The sequence below is a fragment of the Schistocerca cancellata genome, chromosome 1, assembly GCF_023864275.1.
Source record: "Schistocerca cancellata isolate TAMUIC-IGC-003103 chromosome 1, iqSchCanc2.1, whole genome shotgun sequence".
NCBI classification, from domain to species: domain Eukaryota; kingdom Metazoa; phylum Arthropoda; class Insecta; order Orthoptera; family Acrididae; genus Schistocerca; species Schistocerca cancellata.
Genome location: NC_064626.1, coordinates 1,024,531,055 through 1,024,555,803, shown reverse-complemented (window position 1 = coordinate 1,024,555,803; position 24,749 = coordinate 1,024,531,055). Strand labels below are relative to the sequence as shown.

The following is a 24,749-nucleotide window of genomic DNA, read 5'->3' as shown; positions in this document are numbered from 1 at the left end:
GTATACTGCTGCATCCATTTTCAATAAGCTATCATTTGAATTCAAAAATCTTAGCAGTAAGAAACACTCTTTCAAATCGAAACTGAATAATTTCCTCATGGGTCACTCCTTCTGTTTTGTTGAGAAGTTCCTTGAAAAAGTAAGTTGATTTTTGTTATATTATTGATTGTGTTTACTTAAACTTATGGACTGACTTTTTTCGGGTTCATAAACATTTATTTTTATCTGTTATTACTTTTACATTGTAATTTCATGTACTGACACGTTCCATGGCCTTGGAGAATTGCTCCTCAAGTTGGTCCTAAGGAACTTGATGTGCAAATAAATAAAAAAATAAAAACCTAAATTTACATTTTGTGCCTCAATGATATTATTTTCCATACTTGTGAAGATATTATCTAAAAGGGAAGATGAAACCTCTGATATTCTACTGAGGTTCAAAGATTGGTTTCATGTGGAAGCAGTTTTACCATTTGGTGATCTATGTATTGCTATGACAGTTAGTTTTTTACTCTTCTCCTCAGTTTTTATCTGTATGGCACATGATTCAAAATGTTTCTCAGTATTTAGATGGTCCATTTCTGTTTTTGTTTTAAACTGTAATCCTGTTTTTGTATGAATGCAACATTTTACATACACTGCATCAGTAATGAGACTTAATTCACTTTCCCTGCACCAGTGTTCTGATAAAGAAATACATTAAACATCAGCAAAATTATTTGTAGGTACTTCTAAATCTAACACTTTGTTCTTGAGGCACTGTACATTTTGACAATTTATCATGAGCATTTTGCAAGTATTTTTGTTTTTGTCATTACCTGGTAATGTGCATTTTTTCTTAGTGTTTGTCACTTATCTGCAATACGGACTATGAAGAAAGAAAGATAATTCCAGAAAGATGTGTATCTCTGCTTTATTGTTGTTCTAAGGCCTTTGACTTCATTGAGTGCAATAAATTATGAGAGTACCAGATCACCTCATTTACTTCATACAAATTTATATTCTGGCCAAGAAGCCACAGTGAGAACCATATATGGAGCAATTAAAGGGATCAAGATTCAGAAAGGAATATAGCGAGGCTGGTTATTGTCACCTTATTTATTCAGTGTGTAGACAGAGAACGTCAGGAATGTCAGGTTACATGAAGAAGAAACTGGAATTAAAACAGTTGGGATAAAAACTAATAACTTTTGATATGCAGATGTTACCATATTGAGAGCAGAAAGTTAAAAGGAGCTAAAGATACTCTTACTGAAGGTGAATGAATAAAGTGCAAAGACTGGTGTAATGCTGAATTTCAAGAAAATGAATATTATGGCAACTACATCTATCACTTCTTGGCATAAAGGAGAAGAAATAATGGAGACAGTTTCTACATTCAGTTACCTCAGCTCTCAGGTTTCTTGTGATGGTGATTGCAGCCACAAAATCAAGAGACCCATGTTACTTGCAGAAAGGTAATGTCCAGCCTTGACAATGCTTTAAGGAGTAGAGACATAACTTTAACAACAAAGATTTGTATAGTAAGGGGTATGGTCTTTCCAGTTGTGATCTGTGTATGTGAAGCCTGGACCATAAGAAAAGGTGAATGGCAAAGAATAGACAACTTAGAATTGTGTTGTTGGAGGAAACTTTATTCCTTAGAGTTCAACAGAGCACAAAGAAAATGAGTAGATTAGTATACAGCAAATACAACCAGATTACTCCTTAGAAGCTTTCTTACTGCAACAAAAACTGATCTACTTTTAGTAAGTAGTGAGAAGACATGATTTGCTAGGAAAGACATTAATGCTGAGAAAGATTGAAAGAATGAGGAGAAGAGGGCGGCAAAGGATGATATGGCTCAATGGCATCACTTATGTAGTGGAATCCAACTTAGAAAGGCTGTAAGACAAAGTGTAGGACAGAAGAAATTGACATGCTTTAGTTCATGGGATCATGGAGAGTCAAAATTGTGTAAACGAGTAGAGAGAGAGAGAGAGAGAGAGAGAGAGATGTGTGTGTGAATCTTTGCAATTTTAAGTAAATGAATGTACAGCAATATGGAGATGTGGTTCTGGTGTGTATGTGAGTTTTATACATCAGGATATGAATTTAAGAAGCAAAAAATATACATAAGTCTGGGAACACTTTCAATTATTTATTGCACATGAACTAAACATTGTACAAATGTCATACATATTGCATTTTGGAGAGAAACTCTGAAAGTTTTTATTTTTATTTTTTTTACAAACATTCAATATGCAAACCATGAGTGACCCGGAAGATGTCAGTACAGTAACTGAATTCTTGCCATACCCATCCCAGCATGGCATCATCGACTTTGGCAGCTGCTTCCCATATTCTCTCCTGGAGCTCTGCTACATCACGTGGTAGAGGCAGTACATACACCAGATCTTTAATGTGTCCTCACAGAATAAAGTCACACAGAGTGACATCTGGTGATTGGGAAGGCCATTTCATGAAACAGCTGTCCCCTTCTGTAGCATGGCCAATCCATAGATGTGGCAGCTCCGTGTTCAGGTACCCATGAACTTCACGATAAAAATTGCATGGAGCCCCGTCCTGCTGAAAGGAACATGTAGAGTCCAATTGCATTTGAGGCATCAGCATGTCCAAGTAGGAATATCCAGTGACAGTGCTCCTGGTGAAGGAGAATGGCCCATACAGCTTTGACGTGACAAGGCACAAAAAACATTTGTTTTGGAATCATGCTCAAATTCAATGCATTCATGTGGATGCTTTGTACCCCATATTTGACAATTATGCCTGTTCACTTTCCCGTTAGTATAAAAAGTGGCTTCGTCACTAAAAATTAAGTGATCAACAATGCCATACCCATCCTCATTCAGTGGTTGCAACTGCGGACAAAACTCAAAATATCTTTGCCCATTGTCATTGAGCTTCTGCATTAGCTCCAATTTGAATGGTTTCATAGACAGCTTCTGTCGTAGAACTTTCCACACTGTCACTGGAGCCATTTCGAGTTCACAGATGCACGATGCACTGATTTCTTTGGACTCCTTATGAATGTCTCTCATACATGCTCCACGTTCATTTCACTCACAATGAGATGTCTGCTCCTCTTTGTTGGGCACAAGCAAACCATCATAACGAATTTGTTGTGCCAATGGTAAATGGCCTTCCTTGTTGGTGGCTTCTTACCATACTTGGTTCTAAACATCTATTGAACAGCTGTAGCACACTTGTTTTTGTCAAACTCCAACACACAGAAAGCTCCTTCCACACCTGAACTCACCATGTTTGCAACTAGTGCTGACTATCAGCAAATCACCAAACTACACTGTGGTGGTATACTGACAAAAATCTTTCAGGGTTTCTCTTCAAAATGACATATGTATGATATCTGTAAAATGTTTACTTCTTGTGCAATAAACTTTATGTACACCATATATTTCAGTAATTCACAAATTTAAAGAGGGCACTCATTTATTTTTATTTTTTTGTCTGAATCATATTATATAAAAATCTGGTATAAAGGAATTGGTAATGTGGTTGGTTCAAAACACAAAATATAGGATAGTATAGATCAAAATCATACACTGAGTGGCTGAAATAGGATTCCAGCCAATCAGAAGATAGTGATTTAATGTGCACCGATTCTGTGGGTAGAGTTGCAATCAGGAGTCTTGGGAATATGTGCTTAGCTCTTGTAATGAATGAACATGTCACACTAAGCTCTGTAAAAATGTATTAATCATGAGTAATTGTGAAATTTAAGAGAATGTACAGTAAATTATATTTTGTATGGGTAAACTGAAACTTTATTTTGAGTAACTGAAATGCTGTGTGGCATGCTGTGCAGTTGTAACTGGGAACTTATCATCGGATATGAACATTTTCAAAGCATTGTGGGAGCTTTCAAACTATAGAAAATCTTAGAATGCAGACTTTCATGGCTGTGTTTGCACTATTGCTGATATTTGATTTATGGGCATAAGGCCATCATCCAAGGTATAATTCTCTGTCAGTCACCATCCCAAGCAGAAAAGAGGAGTTATCAAAACATTGGTAAACCACACCAAAAGAATCTGTGAGCCACTGTACTTGGAGGACAAGCTTCTTCATTTAAGAATGGTCATTAGAAGAAATGAGATAAATAAGACATTACATCTTAAAAAGTCTACTGCTTATAATGAAAAAAGAATGAACTAAAGGGATAGTTTCCCTTCAATTTGCAAACACTGTCACAGACTACACAAGCAAATTACTCAGAAAACACTGTATTGATACAGTGTTGAAAACAATCAGAAAGGTGCACTAATACTTGAACACTGCAAAGGGCCTACACTCATTGCTTGCCACAGCAAGAGTAAATAGAATCACTTGCACTTGTAGTCAAGTATACACAGAAACTGCAAAAAGGGGCATTAACACCCACCTTAAGGACCACAAGAGCAATTTTTACCCATGCAAGATGGGTACATCATCATGTTAGATCTTGCACTAGGATGAGGAAACCACAAAATTCATTTATCTGACACTGTGGTTTTAGCAAGGCCTAATAATTACTACTTTGGGACATACAGAGATGGCACAGAAATTCAAAAGTACAAAAACATTTTCAAAGGCAATGAAGAAGGATTGAAATTAGACAAGTTGTGGGCTTCACTGCTAAAAAAGCAAACAGAGACAACTATTCCCCTTGCAAGCTCCAAAGCATATGTCAGTGTGACTCTGTGATCTGTGTGTCATCTGATCAAGGGGGGGGGGGGGGGGGGGGGGGAATTGGCCTTTGTCTGGATACATCCAAACAGTTCTGCAGTTCTGTTTGTACCCTGCTGACATGTTTAGTGTGGGTAACTTTTTACAGAATTTTTAGATGAGAAACACTATTTGTTGTACCAGGGCAGGCATGTATGCTGCAGAAGTATCACCCAACGGTTATTAGAACATTCTTATGTAGGTGCAACAAACCATACTGCCTCACACAGGTTATGTCAATCACAATAGTAAAATCCAATGTGAACACTGTAAAGTGTATCACATAGGGATATTGTGGAAGTTAATCAGGACTGTGTTAATGTAAAGATGATGGTGGGCAAGTAATTAAGTACTGAATCATCAGATTGTAACTATGTAATTCAGCACTGAACAGTAATCATTGTGAATTTATTTCAGGAGTATTTGTAAATAATATGTGGCATCAGTGATTGCATTAGGAATAAATTGCCCATATCTTGCAACATTGTGTGTCAGTGTCTTCAACTGACATGCATATATTTCCATTTTACAGTGCACCGCCATGTTTGAAATTTTAGATTTTCAGTCACAGCGATAACAGACAGACAAGTCTGACATGGTAAGGACACATCATTTCAATACGAATGCAATGATTAGGTTGAATCAACATTTTGACTCAGTGCATGTTGTTTTTTGAGGTGGGTTCCCTTGGCCGCCCTGTTCTTTGCTTGCATTGCACATCCATTTTGCAGTTATCAAATTTCTAGTGCCAAAACCACATTTTTTTCAATGAGCCTACAATTGTTTCATAAATGTCAGGTTGATGACATGAACTGCAGATGGGGATGTTTTCTTTAAATGCAAAAATTACACTTTGCACTTCAGTCCCAACAATGTAGCTGTTAAAACCTCTGTGTTGGAGTGTAATGGTGCAGCTACCTCCATCTACAAGTTATGTTACATTCAAAAACTTTCACCAAATTATCTAATTCATTTCAAACAGGGTATTTACAAACACCTAAGAGCTCTTGTTACCTTACCTCCTTACTGATTGAACTGCCTTTGTACTTGAGGATCTGTGTAGTAATGGGATACCTAGACAACTTCAGTTTGGATTTTAGGAGGGCTGCTGTATTACAGCAGCTTTTTATACTTTCACTGAATACACAGTGCAGTTTTAAATAATAAAATTTCTGCAACTTATCAAAGGCATTTGATAGTGTCAGTCACAATATTCTATTAGAGAAATCAAGTTTTTTGGGATACTTGGTTCAGTAAATACCTGTTTTTGTTTCTATTTAAGAAACTGGAAGCAGAAAATTACACTAACATATTTAATTAATACAAATTGAGACATTACATTACCTGCCTAAAGAAATCTAAATGATCATTCCACAGGGTTTTATCAAGTCATTACTGTTTTTGACTGTGTTAATGATCTACCACTTTACTTTCAGGAAGCAGATTTAATCCAACAGATAATGCACCCAAAATTGTCAAGCAGGTCAAAGAGGCATAAGTAGAGAAAATAATAAATGATGTTTCTGTTAAAGATATTAGTTAGTTCTACACAAATGGACTAAAGATATCCATTTAATCAATTGCAATAAATTTATTCACTGATGAAATTTGTTGCCTACAATCCATTGCAATTTGAGAATAATACATTATTCATAAATACAGTGCTAGGAGTCAAAATGATCTGCACTTCACTCTGATGAACATTAGATTGGCTCATAAAGGAGTGAACATACAGATATAAAGCTCTTTGACAATTTGCATATGAATATAAAATGTTTCTCAAACAGTAAAAGTGTGACCAAATGTAAATTAAAGTTGTTTTCATTTCTTATTAGTCCCTCCAATCTCTTACTGAACTGACACATTACATACCAAAATGTTTACCATGAATATTAGAACATGGATATAACTCTCAAACTAACTGATCAAATTATGCAAAAGAGTGCTGAGTGGGAAAGCACTGGTTTTTGTTTTGTTTGGTTGGTTTTTTTGTTGCTTTAAGGCACAAAACAACAGAATCATAAGCACCCATTGCATAACTTAAAATGGTCAATTACCAAATGAATCAAAATCAATTATACTCAGGGCATAATTGACTGGAATAGAGGAATAGCTAAAAACAATCACTTCCCCTTCAGGGAGGTTGCTCAAATGGTTGAAAATTAAATTTCTTTCATCATATTACTTAATGAGTAAAAAAGTAAAATGTGGTTTACATCTCATGCTGCATCTGCTAAAATATGGGATAATTTAATTGGCAAACATACATTAAAAAATATACAGTTATAAAATCAGCATTTGGTGAGAAAATGGTGCACTATAACTGACTGGTTGCAGTAAGCAAGAGTGGTGCTGGGTCTCCACTTAACAAACAATGGTGGCTTAAACAACAGTGCCCAACATGCAGCATAGCTAAAAATATTTCCTGACAATGAGAGGGATGAGAGGAAGTCATCCAAACCATTGAGAGGTGTTTTGTTTCCCAGAGGTTGTTTCCATATAGAGAAGACCAGTGTTCATGGCAGAGTGACACAGTGTTCCTACATGCAGCAACATAAAGATCATCCAAAGGGACAGAATAGCTAAAAGGTCTACATAGTTGGACTGTAGGCTTGACAGCAGCATCAGCAGCTTCATTCCCTGACATTCCAACATGAACAAAGACCCACATGGACACCATGTTGGCTCCATCATCAGTAATTGAGCAGAGGCATTCATCGATTTGTTGTACTAAAGGGTGGTATGTGTATAGCACACAGAGGCTCTGGAGGGCACTAAGTGAAACAGAACATAATACACAATTGAGTAGCCTGTGTCACTGGATGTACTGGGTGGCCTGATAGAGGGCAGAAAGTTCTGCAGTAAAAATTGAGCACTATTTGAGAAACCAGTATCTCAAATGTTTATTACCGATGATCTACATCTACATCTATACTCCGCGAGCCACCTTACGGTGTGTGGCGGAGGGTACTTATTGTACCACTATCTGATCCCCCCTTCCCTGTTCCATTCACGAATTGTGCGTGGGAAGAACGACTGCTTGTAAGTCTCCGTATTTGCTCTAATTTCTCGGATCTTTTCGTTGTGATCATTACGCGAGATATATGTGGACGGTAGTAATATGTTGCCCATCTCTTCCCGGAATGTGCTCTCTCGTAATTTCGATAATAAACCTCTCCGTATTGCGTAACGCCTTTCTTGAAGTGTCCGCCACTGGAGCTTGTTCAGCATCTCCGTAACGCTCTCGCGCTGACTAAATGTCCCCATGACGAATCGCGCTGCTTTTCGCTGGATCATGTCTATCTCATCTATTAATCCAACCTGGTAAGGGTCCCATACTGATGAGCAATACTCAAGAATCGGACGAACAAGCGTTTTGTAAGCTACTTCTTTCATCGATGAGTCACATTTTCTTAGAATTCTTCCTATGAATCTCAACCTGGCGCCTGCTTTTCCCACTATTTGTTTTATGTGATCATTCCACTTCAGATTGCTCCAGATAGTAACTCCTAAGTATTTTACGGTCATTACCGCTTCCAATGATTTACCACCTATGGCATAATCGTACTGGAATGGATTTCTGCCCCTATGTATGCGCATTATATTACATTTATCTACGTTTAGGGAAAGCTGCCAGCTGTCGCACCATGCATTAATCCTCTGCAGGTCTTCCTGGAGTACGTACGAGTCTTCTGATGTTGCTACTTTCTTGTAGACAACCGTGTCATCTGCAAATAGCCTCACGGAGCTACCGATGTTGTCAACTAAGTCATTTATGTATATTGTAAACAATAAAGGTCCTATCACGCTTCCTTGCGGTACTCCAGAAATTACCTCTACATCTGCAGATTTTGAACCGTTAAGAATGACATGTTGTGTTCTTTCTCCTAGGAAATCCTGAATCCAATCACAAACCTGGTCCAATATTCCGTAAGCTCGTATTTTTTTCACTAAACGTAAGTGCGGAACCGTATCAAATGCCTTCCTGAAGTCCAGGAATACGGCATCAATCTGCTCGCCAGTGTCTACGGCACTGTGAATTTCTTGGGCAAATAGGGCGAGCTGAGTTTCACATGATCTCTGTTTGCGGAATCCATGTTGGTTATGATGAAGGAGATTTGTATTATCTAAGAACGTCATAATACGAGAACACAAAACATGTTCCATTATTCTACAACAGATTGACGTAAGCGAAATAGGTCTATAATTATTCGCATCTGATTTATGACCCTTCTTGAAAATGGGAACGACCTGCGCTTTCTTCCAGTCGCTAGGTACTTTACGTTCTTCCAGCGATCTACGATAAATTGCTGATAGAAAGGGGGCAAGTTCTTTAGCATAATCACTGTAGAATCTTAAGGGTATCTCGTCTGGTCCGGATGCTTTTCCGCTACTAAGTGATAGCAGTTGTTTTTCAATTCCGATATCGTTTATTTCAATATTTTCCATTTTGGCGTCCGTGCGACGGCTGAAGTCAGGGACCGTGTTACGATTTTCCGCAGTGAAACAGTTTCGGAACACTGAATTCAGTATTTCTGCCTTTCTTCGGTCGTCCTCTGTTTCGGTGCCATCGTGGTCAACGAGTGACTGAATAGGGGATTTAGATCCGCTTACCGATTTTACATATGACCAAAACTTTTTAGGGTTCTTGTTTAGATTGTTTGCCAATGTTTTATGTTCAAATTCGTTGAATGCTTCTCTCATTGCTCTCTTTACGCTCTTTTTCGCTTCGTTCAGCTTTTCCTTATCAGCTATGATTCGACTACTCTTAAACCTATGATGAAGCTTTCTTTGTTTCCGTAGTACCTTTCGTACATGATTGTTATACCACGGTGGATCTTTCCCCTCGCTTTGGACCTTAGTCGGTACGAACTTATCTAAGGCGTACTGGACGATGTTTCTGAATTTTTTCCATTTTTGTTCCACATCCTCTTCCTCAGAAATGAACGTTTGATGGTGGTCACTCAGATATTCTGCGATTTGTGCCCTATCACTCTTGTTAAGCAAATATATTTTCCTTCCTTTCTTGGCATTTCTTATTACACTTGTAGTCATTGATGCAACCACTGACTTATGATCACTGATACCCTCTTCTACATTCACGGAGTCGAAAAGTTCCGGTCTATTTGTTGCTATGAGGTCTAAAACGTTAGCTTCACGAGTTGGTTCTCTAACTATCTGCTCGAAGTAATTCTCAGACAAGGCAGTCAGGATAATGTCACAAGAGTCTCTGTCCCTGGCTCCAGTTCTGATTGTGTGACTATCCCATTCTATACCTGGTAGATTGAAGTCTCCCCCTATTACAATAGTATGATCACGAAACTTCTTCACGACGTTCTGCAGGTTCTCTCTGAGGCGCTCAACTACTACGGTTGCTGATGCAGGTGGTCTATAGAAGCATCCGACTATCATATCTGACCCACCTTTGATACTTAGCTTAACCCAGATTATTTCACATTCGCATTCGCTAATAACTTCACTGGATATTATTGAATTCTTTACTGCTATAAATACTCCTCCACCATTGGCGTTTATCCTATCCTTGCGGTATATATTCCATTCTGTGTCTAGGATTTCGTTACTGTTCACTTCCGGTTTTAACCAACTTTCCGTTCCTAATACTATATGCGCACTATTTCCTTCAATAAGAGATACTAATTCAGGAACCTTGCCCTGGATACTCCTGCAGTTTACCAATATTACGTTAACTTTTCCTGGTTTTGGTCTCTGAGGATGGACGTTCTTTATCAACGATGATAATGTCCTCTCTGGTAAGCCGTCAGGTATTTTATCGTTTCGCCCAAGGGGGGGTCCCTCTAACCTAAAAAACCCCCATGTGCACGCCACACGTACTCTGCTACCCTAGTAGCTGCTTCCGGTGTGTAGTGCACGCCTGACCTGTCTAGGGGGGCCCTACAATTCTCCACCCAATAACGGAGGTCGATGAATTTGCAACCATTATAGTCGCAGAGTCGTCTGAGCCTCTGGTTTAGACCCTCCACACGGCTCCAAACCAGAGGACCGTGATCGACTCTGGGCACTATGCTGCAGATATTAAGCTCAGCTTGCACTCCGCGTGCGATGCTGGTTGTCTTCACCAAATCAGCCAGCCGCCGGAAGGAACCAAGGATGGCCTCAGAACCCAAGCGGCAGGCGTCATTCGTTCCGACATGTGCTACTATCTGCAGCCGGTCACACCCAGTGCGTTCAATAGCTGCCGGAAGGGCCTCCTCCACATTACGGACGAGACCCCCCGGCAAGCACACCGAGTGCACACTGGCATTCTTCCCCGACCTACCCGCTATTTTCCTGAGGGGCTCCATAACCCGCCTAACGTTGGAGCTCCCTATAACTAATAGGCCCGCCCTCTGTGACTGTCGGGACCTTGCCGGAGAATCGGCCACTGGCCCAACAGGCGAGGCATCCTGTGGTGGCTCGGAAACGATGTCATCACCACTAGGAAGCACCCCATACCTGTTGGAAAGGGGTAAGGCAGCTGCCACGCGGCCAGATCCCACCTTCGCCTTTCGGCCAGGCACGCGCGAGCCCACCACTGTCCGCCATTCACCCTGGAGTGATGGCTGACCGGTAAGATGCTCACTGCCGGAAGACGCAGCGACATCAGGGGTTCCACGTGATTCCAAGGCCACCGAAGTAGGCATAGGTCTCACCAGAGTTGCCCCAACGCTACTACGAGCCGACGCCTGCGCCTCGAGCTCGATGAGCCTAACAGACAAAGCCTCCACCTGCCCCCGAAGAGTGGCCAATTCTCCTTGCGTCCGCTCACAACAACCACAGTCCCTACACATGACTATGTTTACCCTACCCTATACGGTGACAAATTCCCAAGATAATCTTCTGATGAGCTACTCTGATAATCAAGAAACACTCACTGAAATACGAGACGCGAAAACTACGCTAGGTTTTCCCAGAAAAACTATTTAAAAGCTAAGCGCAGCAAATAAGTAAAAAACGCTTTATACAAACAGTACTCGCTACTGCTGGTGATGAAGGCATGTCCAATACCACAGTCCCTCCTGTAGCTAAGTGTAGATGAAGGTTCTGTCTCCAAGTTGCATGCACAAGAAACTTACAGCAATATGTTGAATCTAGAGCAATGTCCTAGGGAGACAAACTAAGTCTAAGATGAATGTGGACCTCTGCATGAAGCCAAGGTGATGAAGGTCTCTCACCCATCAGAGATATGGCAGGTGACGTAAGATTAAGCTTCTGAGGCAGTATGTGAAAGCGAACTCCAGGAGACAACAAAGAAGTTACACTTACCCTGCATTGATGGTCAAGGAAGCAATCAAAAAAGGATACATAGGATGAATGGTTGGGCATAGAGGACAAATGGCTTACATATTTGCTGAGAAGAACATCTCACCAATATGACAGCAGTTTGGCAGTGTCTGCATAGAAACTCATAACTGGGCTAGTGTAGAAAGCTCCAGTGGCCAATTTACATTTTAATGAGTAAACTAGACATCCATAGTCCACTTTTGATTGGGCAAAGGATTGGTATAAGTGGAAGAGGATTTTTAAATTTCACACCCTGTGAAGTTCCATTTAAAATACATAGGGTATTTAGAGATTGGGTACAATATGCTGCCAGATATGATGTTTGGGAGGACCAACAGTTTCCTATTGAATGGGAGCCCCAAGAATTTCATGGTTTCGATACATGGAAGAACAACAGGACCTAGATGTATGGATGGAGGAAGAAACTCTTTACACTGTGAGAAGTTCAGACAATTTTTTTCAGTGGAAAAGTGGAAGCCATTGTCGATGCACCATGAATAGAGACAGTTGAGACATTGCTGAAATTGTTGCTCAAGTAAACAGGTCCATTGAGAGCTGCTGTAAATCACAAAGTCAGTGACAAAAAGAGACCCTGAGATGCCTTGCAGGAGACAGTCCATGACAGGGTTAATTGCTATGGCAAGTAGGGGTATGCACAGCACAGAACCCTGGAGCATCCTGTTCTCTTCAATGGATGTGTTTGACAAGACCAAACCTTAAAAACCTCATCTTTTAAAAACTCTCAAATAAAATGGGGCCGACAGCCTTGGAAGGCCCACAAGTGCATTGTAAAAATGATGACCATCCTCCAGCAGGTATCTTAAGCCCTCCCCAAATCAAAAAACACAGGTAGAGTCTGCCATTTCCACAGAAAATTGTTCATAATATAAGATGACAGGGCGATGAGATGATCAACTGCAGAGCGGTGCTTACGAAATTCACATTGTGCGTTTGTGAGCGAATTCTGAGACTCAAGCCACAATAGCAGCTGACCACTGATCATGCATTTCATCACCTTGCAGTCACTGCTAGTGAAGGAAATTGGGTGGTAGCTGGATGGAAGATGTTTATCCTTACCAGGATTGTGTATGGTGAGTACAGTGGCTTCACATCAACATCCGGGAAACAGGTCTTCTGTCCAGATGAGATTACCATGCATAGGAGAAAGTGTTTGCCATGAAGAGATAGGTACTCCAACATCTTAATATGACTATCATCCAGTCCTAGAGTGGAGGATCATGACAAGCCGAGAGCATGTTCAAGCACCTTCATAGTGAAAACAGTATTGTATTGTTCATGATTCTGAGAGGGGAAAGATATCTCCTAAGCCTCCTCCACTCAGTTATGAGATACGAAGGTGAGAAAAAGCATTGGTAGTCAATGTACATCTTTACTTTTTCATCTTCAATGGAACTATTAGGTGATACATACTGGATAAGCTGTAGATGTAACAAGGATCCTATGGGTAGCCAAGAGGTAAAATCTCACAAAAATCTTCCCAACAGCATTACCTCACTCATACATTGATCATGATGCACTTTTCATATTAAATCCTAAGTAGTTGATCTTATCCAGAGTATTCTTATCTCCTTGGCAGCACTACCTTTATAGCTTGTACAGTGTACTGTCACTGACAAATTAGCATTAAAGTATACCAGTAGCAATATCAATGAAATACAAATTTGAAAAGAAGTGACATGACTAGAAATACCCAAACTTATTTTTAGTCTGATGGGATTTACCATAAATTTTCTTTTTATAGTTATTTGTGTTTTCATGAAATGCTGTTTCTCTTGGCATGTTTGTGAATAGGTCTGAAAGCATCTATCATATTAATGTTAATGCCACAGCCGCCTGAGTGCTTACCTCATGATGATACTGCATTTGCCAGCAATGCATCTAAAACCTAAAGTAGTTTTCAGAGTGTTTGCAATGGCACACAAACTCTAAGCTGTAATCAATGGTATATCTCAGTAAACTAAGTACCAAATCATAATCTATGGGACCAATAAAGGAATAATCTGAAAATAAATACTTCTCCAGAGGAGCTTCCATTTTATTCATAATTATTTGCAGTAGAAATATATGAGCCATAGAAACTATGAAGCTGCAGTAGTTTCTTTCATAAAAATTTCTATATGGGCCTACAAACACTATGAACTGGAGAGTTTATAACTTCTCTTCTTTTTAAAAGGTTTGTTTTGCCAAATAATGAGGTTTAATGAGGAAGAAATTTACACCCTTTTTTCAGTAATTAATTTTTATTTTTTAATATCAAAAAATGATTTACATTTTACTCAGATGAGGCATTTCATCATACACTGATGAAGTACACATCATTAAAATATATCAGCCTGTCACTTTTACAATACTGACACAAAGGAAAGTATTAAGTATATAAAAGAGATGAAAATCCTTATCCAAGCACAGTCTCTTCATACACAAGTACTGTTGACAACAACTATAAGACTGTGCATACACAATCTCAAAGCCTTGAGTTACTTAAATAAATAAAATATTTTGAATGTCACTAACAGAGTAAGTTTGTGCAATGAGAACGTTCAAGTTAAACACATTTTGTAAATGAATGTGCACTATGGAAATGAATTTATGTTGATGGAAAGAAGTCCATATGCCAATTGTGTAAGTTCACATCACTGCCTTGTCACTCCATATTAGTGTTGTGATCGTAAAGATCCTGCATTTCATCTTAGAGTTTTGGAGTAACATCTCTAGATGCCATTTCGTGGGTTTTTACTTGGCTAAATGTACCACTTCTCAATGTTTCACTTGGGAAATGTCTGTATGAGTTATCTGCTGTAGATTCTCACTCCTTGAGGGAGAACACCAAGCAGTTAAAAGACAGGGCAATTCCTTTGACGTGATAGTGTGAGCCTTTCAGTATCAATACCAAGTTCAACAAGTTTGTTGTACACTTGGGCTCGGACTTCCACTGGAAGTTCTTTCTTCCTTCCCAGCACCCAAACCAAATCTGAAAAATACAAGAGTACTTTAATAATATGACTGGAAAACAGCATTAAAAACTAACTCTTGCTAACTGTGTGTAGACTGGAGCCAATAGCCATATCAATGTAAAAACAATTGTCAGTTCTTTATTGACTATATATACTTCAGTTATTACTAAGTTCACAGAACAGTAGTTATTTTAAACTGAGACACTGATGTCAGGAACATAAGTAGTGATCTAGATTGTACACTGAGAAGAGCAAAAGAGGGCGCAGGGATCTCCTATACTTTAAAGTACACCATCCTCAACACTGATCTAATTATTTCTGGTGGTTTCAGAATGCGACGAACGCACAAGAGGACACAGGGATCTCTTCTACTTTACAGTACACCATCCTCAAAACTGGCCTGACTATTTCTGGTGGTTGCAGAATATGTTTTTCTCAATCAGACAACCACTAATGGTACTTCCACTTCAAGAACATATTCTACACCAAAAATCTCTCACTTACAATCACAGAGCTTATAGACAAATAATCCCAATGTCTATTCAGTTCCTATCTAGATGTACAAGTAATATCACAAGCTCTCAACAGGCAGTAACTATACTGCTTAGCAGGGCAACAAACAATTCTCTTCTGGTTCACTCTCCACATCCTGCAACTCTGTCTACAAGATCTTGCATATGGGTTTGTTCTGGTTCTCATTGATTACTGGAGCTTTTTGTGATTTCTTCCTGTCCCTCTCTCCTTGCACCTTTCCTCTCTTCTCACTCTTTAAATTAGTACAAACAATAAATAACAATTCCACGATAGTTAACTATCAACAAATTATACAGAATTAGTTTCTAACAATTGCTTCTCTTTGTTAACATAGATCTTGAACCATTCACATCCCTGCTTACTGTCCATCATGATGACATCCACAGAATGTAAAAGGTACATGACTGAACAAATGAATCCTTAGTATTTATCTTCAACTTGTCCGCCTCCAGTAGTTGAGTGGTCAGAGCGACAGACTGTCAATCCTAAGGGCCTGGATTCGATTCCCAGCTGGGTTGGAGATTTGTCTCCACTCAGGGACTGGGTGTTGTGTTGTCCTAATCAACACTGATGTGCAAATCGCTGAAGAGGTGTCAAATTGAAAGACTTGCATCCCACGAACAGTCTACCTGATAGGAGGCCCTAGTCACATGACATTTAAATTTATCATCAACTTTCTGTTGTGGCCCTGAAGCTGTGTCTGCGATCATGCTGATCTGAACATGACAGCTTGATACTACACAGATGTATTCTTTTCTGCACCTGCATGAACTCAGCATTTCATAAAGATGAATGATGTCTTATCCTTGTAACATTTACTTTTTGACCACCCTGGACTTTTCACAATTCATCCATTCATAAGTGACTGTTTACTGGATGATATGACAAGAACCATTGTTTGAGGAATAGCAACAAACAGAATAAACAGATCTTTAGGCCAGAAAAAGATAAAAAGTTTGTGAGACAAGAAACAAGTATGAATCAGAAGAACACTAGAATTTTAAACAATTTGAAAAGGTGTAATTTTAATATTATTTTGACTGCTTGTTTGTAGTCCAAGCTGCCAGAGCTGCTGATCATGTGTGTGTAAGGTGTACTTACTTCTGTGAATGAATGGTGTGTATTCGTCTTTCATTTTCTGATGAAGGCTGCGTCGGGAAACTTATGTGTAAGTGTCTTAATTGTCCCTGTCTGCAACTTAATGTGTCATCTTTACAGTAAGTAGCAATATATCTTTTCCTACATTGTTGTTTTTGGATTTAGTAACTTTTCCTTTCTGTGACTTCAGTTTGTAGTGTCACAATAATTTGTTTTGAAAAATTATGTAATTGTAATTTCTATAGTTGTTACACACTCTCGTCACACCTCCCGCGAGTACTAAGATAAGAAACTTCAATTCTTACAGTTGGACAAATGTTGAAAATTTAGTGTTTTTTTAAAATAAAAGTGACTTTATATTGCAAGAGATCTTTAAGTAATGCTTCCCAGCGCTTTTGCAAACAAGTATATAGACATATGGACACCAAAATATAATGTATTGTAATTGAATAAAAGTTAATTGAAAGAGCTGCTTTCAGCTTCTAAACTGACACAAGCAATCAACTGTTGTGTATCATTAAAAGTACTTTTACTATATTGTGAGATATGACCTGAGATGTAGCAAGATGGTATGACTCCAGCTGTTATAATCCTATGCAGATATTCCTTTTCCAGTATATCTAGAAGTAATGCATGTACCTTGTGTATACACAATTGCCAAATCCTCATTCATGTAGTATTTCATTAAATTTCATTATTCACAGTATAGTTTATCAACTTCTCATGACAACAGTATATTTAATCCATATGGATACACTTTATTTAAAGAATGTAAATACTTTAGGAGTAAAGACTACCACTCACCAAAAAACCAGAACCATCAATTCATTGCCAGGCACACGCAAAAAGGACAGGAAACTAAAGAAATATTCATAACTCATCTCTGCTAAAAAATTATTGTTTTTAAGATTGACCTAGTTTATTTGAAACAGTGGTTCAGCATGAGGGGGACAGAAAGGGCCATGGCAGCAGGCAGTACAGATGTGCGGGATGGCAGGGAGTGGCCGAGCTGGATAATCCTGCATCCAGCATCAGCTTATAGTCCTTGCATCAGGTAACTGTATCATCACTGGGACTACACAGGTACAATATGAAGGATCTCAGAGCAATTGGACAAATGGAAGTGATTCAAATACATTGCCGAGGAAAAAACTGCAACACACTCAACGACTTTGTTCAGTGGCACCAGTTGTACTTTGGATACATGGATACTAAGAGTTGTAGTGTTAGTAATTCATTTTCATAGTCATAAATGATCAAATGGCACTCAGGAAACTAGTTTTGGCTCTGCAGGTTATGCTAAGTTTAGAGGTGAACAATATTTTCAACTTCTAACAAAATTTATTAACAAAAAGTTAAATACAATTTACATCTCTCTTTACACAGTGAACACATTCAGAGTATGGCACTGGCTATTGTACATACATGTACACATTTCATTGAGAGCCTTCAACACTGTCGATGTCATCAATATAAACTTACCACATTTCAACAGACCTCCTTACCTTTATATCAGAGTCAAATTACATTCAACATCTCTCAAAATATTACAGATTTATCCTTAATCAAAGACTGGGCAAAATGTCTGCTACTTTGTTTTCTGGATTTACTTTACAAATGTTGATAATTCTGTTCCTATAACATTCACTCACAAAATGGTAGTGTACTTCAGCGTACTTTGAATTTTTTAAAGTTACCATATCTATGAATAATGACTGCCACTGAGTTTTCTTCATATACTTTAACAACCTCATCACAATTTGCATAAAAATATTTAGTATTAATTAATCTCAGTGACAGTATTTGACAATGCTTCATACTCGGGGAAAGTAGAAGATTTTGCAACACTTCCTCATTTCTTAGATTTCCAAAAAATGCACTCAAAGACAAAAAGAAAGAAGAAGAAGGAAGAAATGAGGAGTTATGCAAACTGGTTACAGATTGATGTTCATTCAGGTATCAATGGAAAATGCAAAGTTGTAGACTTTGGTGATCAATGGATGAATGTGTGACATTGCAAGCAGTTTCATTGAGCAGCTGGCAAGGATAGTAAACAGGGGACATGTCAGCTGAGCAATTGTCAAAGAGGCACTCAGAGCCCTGGGTTTATCATTATCATCAGTCCAATGTGCAATCCATGTTTCGGTAATCACAAGGACATTAATAGGTGGCTCTCAGAAAGGGGGGACTGAGATCACAGTGTCCCTTGCACCAACTACAATTGACCTCTGTACACCAAAAAGACCATTTCATGTAGTGTTTGGCACATTTGGCCTGGAATCGCATTGACTGGAGCAGATTTATCTTCAGTGTTGAGTCCTGCTTTGAGCTGAGCCCCAGTGAGAAGTGAAGATGTGTCTGGAGACACCCCTGACAGAGATGGGAAACCAACCTGACTGTCACCCTCCACAGGATCCAACAACCAGGAGTGACGTCTCAGGTGCCATTTCATTTCACATCAGGACCCCTTTGGTTGTACCTACAGCAGCCTTACAGCACATCAGAATGTCAATGATATTCTATGCCCTGTTTTGTTGTCCTTCATGGCAAGCCATCCTGAACTTACATTTCAGCAACATAATGTACACCCACATAAGTTTCTGCTGCTTGTCTACATGCTTGCCAAACACTAATGTCTCTCCACAGTTGAGAACATGCCCTACAACCAGCTCAGGGCTTTAATTATCTAATGCACCAATTGGCAGAATCTGGCATGATATTCCTCAGGATGATTTTTAATTGCTCTATCAATCAATGTGAAGCCAAATAGCTGCTTTTATAATGGCCAGAGATGGACCACACATTATTGATTTGTTCAATATGTGAAGCTCTTTCTCTTGAATAAATCATCCAGTTTTTCTGAAACTCTAATCATTTGTATGCCTGTATCTAACTACTTACACTGATGTAGACTTACAATCTAGACAATCACATGCCTAATCTGTATCTACAAAACAACATAAGAGATCAATAGTTTCAGCCCTTCCATAAGTTAACTTCAAAGCTTTTGTTTAATACAAATATTTCAGCATTCACTTTCAGTAATCATAATTTTGAAATCTATTCAAATAGTTTACACTGTAGCTTATATCTGGTCGTGTTCTTGAGCCAATGTGTGGGAGAGCACCTATCAAGTTTCTGCATTTAATCTCATGACTTGCACCTTGTGCTGGTTGTAATTTCAAATTAACTACCATTGGTACACTGTAAGCCTTTGAATGTTCAATCTGATATTTCATAGCTAGAGATTCATCATAGCATTCCTAACTAAGAATCATTACTTTCTCTGCATAACTGTAGCCAATATTTATCCCAAGATCTCATTTGAAATCACTTGAAGAAGAGTGTGATTTCTTGAATTTTCCTCTTACTTTTACCACAAATTAGAAAACCATCAACAAACACAATTATATAGGTTCAAATAACTTAAGGGAATGCAGCTGGATAAAATCGTCAACAACCACCAACATGTCAACACGTGACTATCGATAGCGAAAATTACTAAACAACAGATGAGGTAGCATTAACTTTGCCCCTCTGTTTTTTGATGGAAACAATTGTAATGTTACCTCACCTTAACGTTAATTTTTCAGTATTTTCACTATCAGGAACTGCTGACATTGGTCACCTTTGGTTATGGTGACACTGCTGTTGACAGAGAGAGAGAGAGAGAGAGAGAGAGAGATCAATCTTTAAACTGAGGTTTTAAATTCCCTTGCACAGTTCTTACTTGTGGGTGCTCACGTTTCAAAATATTGACAGTTGTCAATGAGGTTACCCAGTTGCATCCCCATAAGTTGCTGGAATGTCATGTAGACTGGGAGAAACTCGGGCCTCACAGTTGTATAGATCACATAATTTGCAGTTCAGTATGTAAAGGCAATAATCAAGTTTACTTCTTAAAACTCATTCACTCACATTTTACTTTCAATACAAACTTTACACTTCACAAACTGATGCTAACTTTGTTCAAAATCCATCTGTTAACTGATGTTTACACAATGTATCCAGATCATTCAGATATATGTGTCCAAGGGTACAATACCATTCCTCCTTTGCTAACATACTATCCTTAATACTCACACTATTTACATTAATCTCTTCCTCATAAATTCTACTTGCCATTTTGCACAGCAGTCACAAGTTACGTCTTGTGTTTATCAAAAAATTTTGAGATATTGCCTACAGACACAATTTTATGTTTTTCTGTTACTTTAAGATAGCTAATTAGATTTCTGCCCATGTCATTCATGTATAAAATACATGTGGGGACATGAGCCACTGACTCCTCCCCCCCCCCCTTCCCAATAATATTGCTCACTGCCCTACTGCAGAAAGAACAACTGTGTCTTTGCCAGACCAGTTCTCTGCAGCACGTGTTCTATGCTACACACATTGAATATAAGCTGCAAGAATAAAAGCATTCCTAGTAATTGATGGGAGTGCGAATGATTATTTATCATCAGAATTACCATGTCCACTCCCCACTGCCTACAGTGGTGACCCCATTATTTTCTTTTCAACTGTGTCATGAAATACTGAGCTATACTCACATTGGCATGCTGCCAATCGCTATGGGATACAAACTTCATGCAATGAAGAATACACCCCACAATGGTGCTTCATCACCCGGAATCTTCACAGATGATTTATTTGTGCATCTATTTGGTGTTCTGTCAATTCCAAGATGATATAACCAATGCAACTGTGGTTCTCGAACAGTTGACAATGTTTCCATAGTTTCAACAACTGCCCAGCCGGGGCATCTTTAGCTCTCGCCGAATGGGCGAACACACTAAATTGTAAAGTATGATGTTATCAGTGAAGGTGGCAAGACGAAGCCTGCCACTCCCTTAATTAACTGTGTTACATCAACAGTAACCACACACGGTGAACAATGACTGCCTGCCACCAATCCGCACCTACCGACTGACCAGTGTTACTAATATACTGATCAGTGACAGTGTTTATGAACTACACCACACTCATTTTCATTCTAATGACACAGTTTGTATCAAAATTCCATGTGCAACATACTAAATTATGGACTTCCTCCAGAGCATCACAGTTGTTGACAAACAATTGCCACCATATACGACTGTCTTCCACTGCAGAGAACCAATATTTACGGGTTACTGTGGACAAATATGTCCTACATGTTCCATACCATGTTTTTCCATGGCCTACACCTAAACTTTATGTTCTGTGTGATACTGTACATCACCTGGGTGATGTCACAGTTGTTACAGCCATGCCGTGACCTGCATCATGCCATCACAACGATGTCACACTGACAAAAGCCGTGCCATGCTCTGGTCCACACCTGCCATTTGCCATCACTCAACAAACAGCCACACCATGTCTACCTGCAACTGTGCAGGCTTTTCACACCTCGTGACCACAACATATCAATACAGTGAGCCTGACCGCAACTACGACTCACACACTATGGGAACACCAGGAGTGCCTACAACAGCCTCCACTTTGGGTGACCTACACCAATGTGCCATCTTCCATGATTGCCACCAACTAGGACTCAACCACCATGCCACATTCCTCGGTACCCTACAGTGATGCCATCCTCCATTATGCCAATGCACCAGCTGCAACACTCATGCTGTGTCCTGTGATAATCAGTCATGACATTTGCATTCCTGACACTCCTACCATGACTACCACACCACAATGCCAGCTGACGCTTCTATCAGTGCCACCAGACAGTGTTCACAAACCTCCACCATGTACTTCGCTTGATTACAAAAACTTCATACTGGTACTGGCCCCTTGCAACTAGGCAGATTACCAGCAGCCACACACAAAGTTCTATCTGCCACCGCTACAAGTTGATTCTCTGCAAGTATGATCTGCACTCTGCGAGTGCATGATTTTGTCAGCTGGGATCACATATGACCGGGACAAGTTTTCAGTGCTTTTGAACCCCCTCCACACCAACACTGATCTTATCAGTAACTTCCTATTGCAAGCACCAACCACTGACTGATACAAGACTATGAAGAAGCTCACACTATAGTGCCTGTTGCTTTCACTGGAACAACAACTCCATCTAGCCATCACCAAGCTGTCGCTGGGCCACAAGATCCAGTCAGTACTCTGGCACAGGTTATGACTCCGAATTGTCACAAACCTTTTACCAGATCGTGCTCTCTGGCCACTATGGTTTCTCAAGCTGCCTGAAAATATACAGGCGGCCATACTAATGCATGAGGACAAACTGCTGGTAACCCAATTATGCCTTGCCAACCAGATGCTTGGCCTCATGCATCATGCCTTGATGAGCACCCACATTGGCTCCGGCACCAACGTCAACACCGGTTGCATCTACAGCCAGCTCGGACCAGCCTGCACACCAGCCACACCCATGGTGACCACCATGCAGTACTCACTGTGCAGTGCCCAGTCAACCAACAGTTGCCAAGCTGGTCCAATCACAGCTGAGCCCTTGGATGCTGTGCCTGCAGCAGCCTCACAAGATCCTGCTGCTGTGAGGTACCAACAATCAGATACAATGATGGACCCAGGTGCCAAATTTGTAGCAGAATGTTAACAATCAACTGCTGCATTCATGCCTGGCTGTTGACCCACGTGTAACTGTCACAACAACTCACCCACCAATGACACTGCGCCTGCTTGTCCACAATGCCCCTGCTGGTTCCAAGCATGCTTCGGTACCGATGCCTCACTGTCATTCACCCTGCAGCTACCCAAACCAGTACAGCAGCCTGACACAGGCACATCAGGTCACTGCCCTGCTTCAGCCCTCTTGCTACAAAACATGACAACACTCATCATGTCTTTGGTCTATATTCTAATGGCACACGGCACTTCGTCTATGACAACTATCTTACAGAGTACTTCCTAGTTGACACGGGCACTGACATTAGCATGCTGCCATCTCAGCTGGCACCTGGAAAATGTACATCATCTGCTATACAATTACGCGCTGTGAACGACTCAGTGATTCTCATGATAGGCATGGCCTCTACCACAGTTCAACTGGACAACCACACCCCTGGTCCTTGGAGGTTTTTCATGTGTGTGTGAAATCCTAAGGGACCAAACTTCTGAGGTCATCAGACCTTAGACTTACACACTACTTAATCTAACTTAAATTAACTTATGCTAAGAACAGCACACACACACACCCATGCCTGAGGGAGGACTCAAACCTCAGGTGGGAGAGGCCACACAATCCGTGACATGGTGCCTCAATCTGCACGGCAGAATTAACACTACCCTCGGTCCACCAGTCCAATGCCAGCCCCTCTGCCTAGCCATCACAAACTAAAGATGGCCAAGGCTGCAACTGTGAATTGTTATGTGAGGAAACCATCAGGCCATCAGACAGTGCATGGGCCTCAATGATAATTATGAGAATGAAAAAAGATAAAACGTGGCACCCGTGCAGAAAGTATAGACATTTGAATGCCCGCACCATCGCAGATAGTTACCCGTGCCCAATATTCAGGATTTCTCCCAGAAACTGGCTGTGGCAACCATCTTTAGTGTGACTGACTGCAAAAGAGATTATTTGCAGATCCCAACGGCCATGGGGGACATCTGAAAGACAGCAATAATTACACCATTTGGCCTTTTTGAATTCCTCTTTATGCCCTTAAGACTAAAGAATGCAGCCCAGACTTGTCAACAATTCATTAACGGCTTGTTTTTTACCATGCCCTTTTGTTACTGTTACTTGTATGATGTAATTATCTTTTCACAAACAGCTCAAGATCTTGAGAAACACCTTCAGGTGGTAGTCAACAAACTTGCAGAGCATGGTGTTATGGTCAATGAGAACAAATGCCAACTCTGACAAAAATGTGTTACATTCATAGGCCACTTTGTCAATGCTGTGGGCTTCCACCCCACCCCAGAAAAGATAGAGCAAATCCTTAACCTACCACCTCCAATGGAATATCAAGAGTTGCATCGTTTTATTGGGGCAATTAATTTTTACCGACAACACATCCCCCATGCTGCAGAAACACTTCTTCTGCTACTTCACTCCACAGAATGAACATGCTGGGCAAATGTAAGCTCACTTGAACTCCTCATATGCAAGCAGCTTTCAAGAATATGAAAGTCGAGCTCACT

The 24,749-nt window shown here is 39.9% G+C and overlaps 1 protein-coding gene across 1 annotated transcript in view; it reads right to left on the bottom strand.

Annotated features, from left to right (window-relative positions):
- Positions 1-14,293: 14,293 nt before the first annotated feature.
- LOC126089494 (apolipoprotein D-like) overlaps positions 14,294-24,749 on the bottom strand; it is a 250,510-nt gene continuing 240,054 nt past the window's right edge. Inside the window, exon 4 of the mRNA XM_049906914.1 lies at positions 14,294-15,019. Coding sequence (XP_049762871.1) covers positions 14,883-15,019 — 137 coding nt within the window. The 3' untranslated portion in view covers positions 14,294-14,882. The remainder of the gene's footprint in view (positions 15,020-24,749) is intronic.